Below are 6,990 nucleotides of genomic sequence, written 5' to 3'. Positions count from 1 at the left end.
TCAGCTTTCTAGAGGATTCTGTTTAACTTAAGTTAAGATCTTGTAACATTATTCTAACTCATTTGAGTCCAGTGTTTATTTCTGGGATTTCTCCCCTGAATAGATATGCAGAAACCATCTATTACAAGATTCATTTAGCTAACAAAGCATCAAAGGGACATTCAATTTATTTATTTTATTTCCTGGGTCGTCTAAAAAAAAAGAGGATATTTGAAAATTGATTATTTTTTTTAATTGGACCCTGCAAAACAAATTTCCTTATCGGCCAGTAAGCAATTTATCTTATAGACCAGTGTGTTTACAAACATACATTTCTTGTTAGTTAGTTAGTAACATAATTTATTTTTAATGAAAATATTTTCAACATCCATCAAGTACTCTTTCATATGTAAAATATGCATTTTTTTTAAATATAAGTTCCCTTTAAAGATAATGTAATAGAAAGTCCTTACCACAAAGTTGAACACAAGTGTATATTTATCATCATATATAAAATATGACATATTTATCTTATTTTAGACCAAATTGGCATCCTATTATTTGTAGTAATGGGATGTGATAAACAGACCATAAAATCAATGCATTCCTATTAAGCAATATTGTTGTATACAGCATTTGTAACTCATACCTGTACAAACTGTTCAAGGGCTCTCACATCCAGACATGTATAGTTCTGCAGGAAACTGAGCTTTGCCAACTGGAACTGGTCTCTGGAATTTTCTTCTGCTTGTTTCTCTAGAAGCTGGAACATCATAGCCCCCAAAAACAGATACAGGAAATATCCAAGAGAAAGGGCAACAGCTAGCATGGTCTGCTGGCTGCACAAGAATAACTGGCACATTTTTACAACTTATGGGCCCAGCTTATTTATCAAAATGTTCCTGGTAACTCTACAGATTCATCTCATTCTCTATGGCAGAACATCTATGGTTCTCTGTTATTGAAGTTTCAGGTTCTTGAAGGACCAAAGCTCTTGAGTACATTGGACACTTGTTATATTATCTGCTCATCCTTTTGAAGAATCAATATTGTGCTACACTTGTTAGCCAGAAATCCCTATATTCCCAATGCTTTGACTTGGGATTTTAATTGTGAGACTTCATTAACACATAGGACATGCAATTTTAATAGAGTCATGGGACCAAGCCAAAGTAGCCATCACATTTGGTGATCCAAGTGCTCCAAAACTGGTCTAAGAAGTCTTTCCTTCAGTAGCTGCTCACTTGAGATCTTCTTTACTGTTTGGCTAATTTCAGAACTCTGAAAACCCCAACTGTGTGTGATAATGAAAATGATGATCTGTTCATCCAGATTATGCTCAGGTCTTAGGGACGATCAGGAGGAAGTAAGTTGGTTAATGTTTAGCTACTAGCAGAGAAGGCATATACGTTTATCTCTGGTTATACATATCTGCAATGAAACGTGTGGAGCAAAATTATCAATAACATATCCATACATGTTCTGAAAAAAGAAAAAAAATACTAAGAAGCTGTTTTTTTTTACCATTACGGAAAAGAAGAATGTATTTTGATATTCCTAAAACTTTACATCAATATTTATATTTACCTTCCAGAGAATTTGTTATCCTTAAAGGAACACTCTAATGCAAAATGTACATCCCTCTAATTTAAAGGAGCCACCAATAAACAAATCAGGATTGGCAGTCACATGACCACCTAATCAGCTGTCATCTTCTGCTTGTGGCCCTTGAGTGAGACTTTACATCTCCGCTGAACCCCTTAGCTAGGGCCAGTAGTAATACAACATTTTGTTATTGGACTTTTAAAGTGACCATAAGATGAAAAAAATCTCACTCTGTACAAATAAAGAAATAAAAAAGGACCTTATGGAATCATTTGCATGTGTAAAATACATCTGAAAAAGACAGAATTTATACAAGTGACAATGTAACATACTGGCTGAAAGTAACAACTCCCACAGCAGCACTGGAATAAGGAACATCCTAAAAACAAACAAACTGTAAAGCATTTTAGAACACCTCATCTTTTAAAGGGACATAAAACTGCAATAAGAATATGATGCAATACATTGGGGCATTTTCTAATCACACTTTTGCTTGTCTATACTTATGGGATTTATGCCGATCTTGTTAAAGGGACAACCCAACCTTTTTCTTTCATGATTCATATAGAACATTTAATTTTAAACAACTTTCCTATTAGCTTCTTTTATCTCATTTGATTTGTTTTTTTAGGTATCCTTTGTTGAAAAGCATACCTAAGTAAGCTCAGAGGCTGGGAGCTAGCTGCTGATTGGTGGTTGCACATATATGCCTGTTGTAATTGGCTTACCAATGTGTTAAGCTAGCTCCCAGTAGGGATGGGTGAATGTTTTGCAACATTTGAAAAATGAGACTAATTTTAACATATTTCCAATTTAGAATGTTTGTACAACATTCTAACATTTGTTTAATTTAATAGTATTTCTAATGCTTTCTTTAAACGTAATATTCAAATACGAATTAATATATTTGTTATATATGCTCTCTTTAAAATGCAATATATAAATTATGCAATATAAAATAAATTCAGATAAATCTGAGGTGGCTACAAAATCATAATAAAACCTCATTCCAGGATATTGGCTTTATTACATCTTTAAACTCTTTCAAATATCTAGAGATACACTTACACTCTGATCCCCAACAACTATACCCACTCAATATTACTACAACCATTCTCAATATGTATAATATACTACAAGGCTGGCAAAATCTGCCTCTCTCCTTATCAGGTCCAGCTTCTTAAAATGATTATTTTGCCAAAATTGTTATATCCCCTCCAATTGCTTCCATTATTAAAGGGACACTGAACTCAAATTATTTTCTTTCGTGATTCAGATAGAGAAGCAATTTTAAGCAACTTTCTAATTTACTCCTATTATCAATTTTTCTTCATCCTCTTGCTATCTTTATTTGAAAAAGAAGGCATCTAAGCTAAGGAGCCAGACAATTTTTGATTCAGACCTCTGGAAAGCACTTGTTTATTGGTGGGTGAATTTATCCACCAATCAGCAAGAACAACCCAGGTTGTTCACCAAAATGGGCCGGCATCTAAATTTACATTCTTGCTTTTCGATTTTTCAAATAAAGATACCAAAAGAATAAAGAACATTTGATAAAAGGAGTAAATTATAAAGTTACTTAACCCCTTAATGACCGGACCATTTTTCAATTTTCTTACCCGTAATGACAAAGGCTATTTTTACATTTCTGCGGTGTTTGTGTTTAGCTGTAATTTCCCTCTTACTCATTTACTGTACCCACACATATTATATACCGTTTTTCTCGCCATTAAATGGACTTTCTAAAGATACCATTATTTTCATCATGTCTTATAATTTACTAAAAAAAAAATAATAAAATATGAGGAAAAAATGGAAAAAAATCACACTTTTTCTAACTTTGACCCCCAAAATCTGTTACACATCTACAATCACCAAAAAACACCCATGCTAAATAGTTTCTAAATTTTGTCCTGAGTTTAGAAATACCCAATGTTTACATGTTCTTTGCTTTTTTTGCAATTTATGGGGCAATAAATACAAGTAGCACTTCGCTATTTCCAAACCACTTTTTTTCAAAATTAGCGCTAGTTACATTGGAACCCTGATATCTGTCAGGAATACCTGAATATCCCTTGACAGGTATATATTTTTTTTTAGAAGACAACCCAAAGTATTGATCTAGGCCCATTTTGGTATATTTCATGCCACCATTTCACCGCCAAATGCGATAATAAAAAAAAAAAAGTTCACTTTTTCACAAAATTTGTCACAAACTTTAGGTTTCCCACTGAAATTATTTACAAACAGCTTCTGCAATTATGGCACAAATGGTTGTAAATGCTTCTCTGGGATCCCCTTTTTTCAGAAATAGCAGACTTATATGGCTTTTGGGTTGCTTTTTGGTAATTAGAAGGCCGCTAAATGCCGCTGCGCACCACACGTGTTTTATGCCCAGGAGTGAAGGGGTTAATTAGGGAGCTTGTAGGGTTAATTTTAGCTTTAGTGTAGTGTAGTAGACAACCCCAAGTATTGATCTAGGCCCATTTTGGTATATTTTATGCCACCATTTCACCGCCAAATGCGAGCAAATAAAAAAAAAACTTAACATTTTTCACAATTTTAGGTTTCTCACTGAAATTATTTACAAACAGCTTGTGCAATTATGGCAGAAATTGTTGTAAAAGCTTCTCTGGGATCCCCTTTGTTCAGAAATAGCAGACTTATATGGCGTTGCTTTTTGGTAATTAGAAGGCCGCTAAATGCTGCTGCGCACCACACGTTAATTATGCCCAGCAGTGAAGGGGTTAAATTAGGTAGCTTGTAGGGAGCTTGCAGGGTTAATTTTAGAGATCAGCCTCCCACCTGACACATCCCACCCCCTGATCCCTCCCAAACAGCTCTCTTCCCTCCCCCACCCCACAATTGTTCCCGCCATCTTAAGTACTGGCAGAAAGTCTGCCAGTACTAAATAAAAGAGGTTTTTTTTTTTTTTTTTTAAATAAAAATAATAAAGTATTTTAGCTGTGATGGACCCCTGCCTTAGCCCCAACCTCCCTGATCCCCCCTCCAGCTCTCTAACCCTCTCCCCTACCAAATTACTACCATCTTGGGTACTGGCAGCTTTCTGCCAGTACCCAGTTTGGCCCCAAAAACCCCCCAAAAAGTATTTTTATTTTATTTTTACTTAAAAAAAACTATTTCTGTAGTGTAGCAGCCCCCCACAATACCCCCACCCCCTCCCAGATCCTTTTATATTTTTTTTTTTTTAAAATCCCTTTTTTTTCCCCTTTCTGCATCATTCATTGGTGTCAGTGTGGCTAATGGGTGCACGCGCATCGTGCATGCTACCGGTGCAGAGAGGGCCACAGAGTGGCTCTCTCTGCATCAGGGGCTTGTAAAGTGGTATTGCAGGATGCCTCCATATCGAGGCATCACTGCAATACCCTCAGAGCTGCTGGAAGCAGAGTGCTGGAAGAGCACTTCCAGCACTCTGTTAGACAACTGACGTACCAGGTACGTCTATTGTCATTAACTGCTTGTTAATGCATGACGTACCTGGTACGTCAGTTGTCATTAAGGGGTTAAAATTGCATGTTCGATTTGAATCACGAAAGAAAAAATTTGGGTTTTCAAACTGGTTATAGGATGGCTAATTGATTCAGATTATTTCTGCACAACAATTGAAAGAGAGTTGTTAAATCCTTATCTTATAGGCTTTTAAATCCTTATCGTATAGGCTTTTTCCCCATAATGCATTCTCCACACTTCCAACACATGTTAAACAAAATATTCTCTTTCAAGTTCCACTACGTGTCTGGGCGAAGGCTTGCCAACTTTGGAAAATGGATTTTAAAATGAGTAAATACTTACCAATACAGGGCAACCCATCTAAATCCTTTCAACAATGGAGACAGCAGGGAATTACCTCAATATTTCAACTTCTAAATATGGACAATTTAGAGAATCTTTCATTTAATGAACTCCAGAGATCATATAATGTTCTCAGGATGCAACAATATGCATATTTCCAATGCAGGCACTACATAGAGTCTCTTCTAACTTTGGGTGGGAAAAATTTACTACACCCTAAAATAGAGAGATTATGTAATTTGGCTAGGCAAGGAATTCATTATATTACAAACATCTATAACTTATTATCAACCCATTTTGAGCAGCAGACTCAACATTAAATTCTCTCTAAATGGTAAATATTAGACGATGAACCAGCCACGTTAGAAATAATTCTAGACAGCTTTACTAGATTAAGGAAAGCTACCCTTTCCTCGTATCTTAGAGAGTCACATACCAAACTGATGCATCAAGCATACATTACACCTAAACTGTACTCAAAATGGCTTCCAGAAACACAAGATAGGTGCTATAAATGTTCAACATCTGCCCAAAACATGGTCCATTTTTTCTAAAAATGTGCAAAAATACATACATTTTTGAATAAATTAGCATACTGGCTCTCCAAGGTACTTAATACAAAGATAAGACTTAGGCATCTACTTATCAAGCCATCAACCGCAAATACGCTGGAATTCCGCACTGCGTAATTGTGGCAAGCTTGATTCGCCTTAGTTATCAAAGCCTACAGTCCGGCAAAAGTAGAATTTTGTGACGTAACATACAATCCATCGGTTTCAGTCCAACACAGATCGATGCTTACGTCACTACAGATGTTCCGAATGCAAATTTGGCACTATCTGACTACTTTTGCAAGTTAACAAATGTCTACCAGGTACGCTCGGCACTATTCCGGCCCAGTGTACCTGGTTTTCAATCTGCCGACCTGGAGGGAGCAGATGCCATAGGAATCAATGGGAGTCTGAAATCAGCGAAAGCTTATGTTCGCTGCTGCCCGATATCCCATTGATTCCTATGGGAGAATAAAAGTTATGTTTACACCTAACACCCTAACATAACCCCTGAGTCTAAACACCCCTAATCTGCCGCCCCCTACACCGCCGCCACCTACATTATACTTATTAACCCCTAATCTGCACCCCCTACACCGCCGCCACCTACATTATACTTATTAACCCCTAATCTGCCGCCCCGACACCGCTGCCACCTACATTATACTTATTAACCCCTAATCTGCCCCCCTACACCGCTGCCACCTACATTATACTTATTAACCCCTAATCTGCCGCCTCGACACCGCCGCCACCTTCATAAAAGTATCAACCCCTATCCCGGAGCCCACCACAACTAAATAAATGTATTATGTATCCAAAACAAAAGAAAGAGAATAAGGATAAGTAATCCTTATATAAAGATAGGGAATTCAGCACTCTCCACACATAAAAAGTCGTAAATATATATATATATATATATATATATATATATATATATATCAATAGAAATGCAAAATCTGCAAAGTAGCAAGTGTGTAACCTGGTGGAGACATTGAACAAAACTTGAAAAGACCAGCATGTGTTCAAAGCACTAACAATT

At 36.4% G+C, this 6,990-nt stretch overlaps 1 protein-coding gene across 1 annotated transcript in view; it reads right to left on the bottom strand.

Annotated features, from left to right (window-relative positions):
- KCNK16 (potassium two pore domain channel subfamily K member 16) overlaps nucleotides 1-841 on the bottom strand; it is a 193,677-nt gene extending 192,836 nt beyond the window's left edge. The window contains exon 1 of the mRNA XM_053712810.1: nucleotides 629-841. Coding sequence (XP_053568785.1) covers nucleotides 629-841 — 213 coding nt within the window. The remainder of the gene's footprint in view (nucleotides 1-628) is intronic.
- Nucleotides 842-6,990: the final 6,149 nt, after the last annotated feature.

Source organism: Bombina bombina, chromosome 4, assembly GCF_027579735.1.
Source record: "Bombina bombina isolate aBomBom1 chromosome 4, aBomBom1.pri, whole genome shotgun sequence".
NCBI lineage: Eukaryota > Metazoa > Chordata > Amphibia > Anura > Bombinatoridae > Bombina > Bombina bombina.
This window is presented reverse-complemented; position numbering and strand designations above follow the sequence as displayed.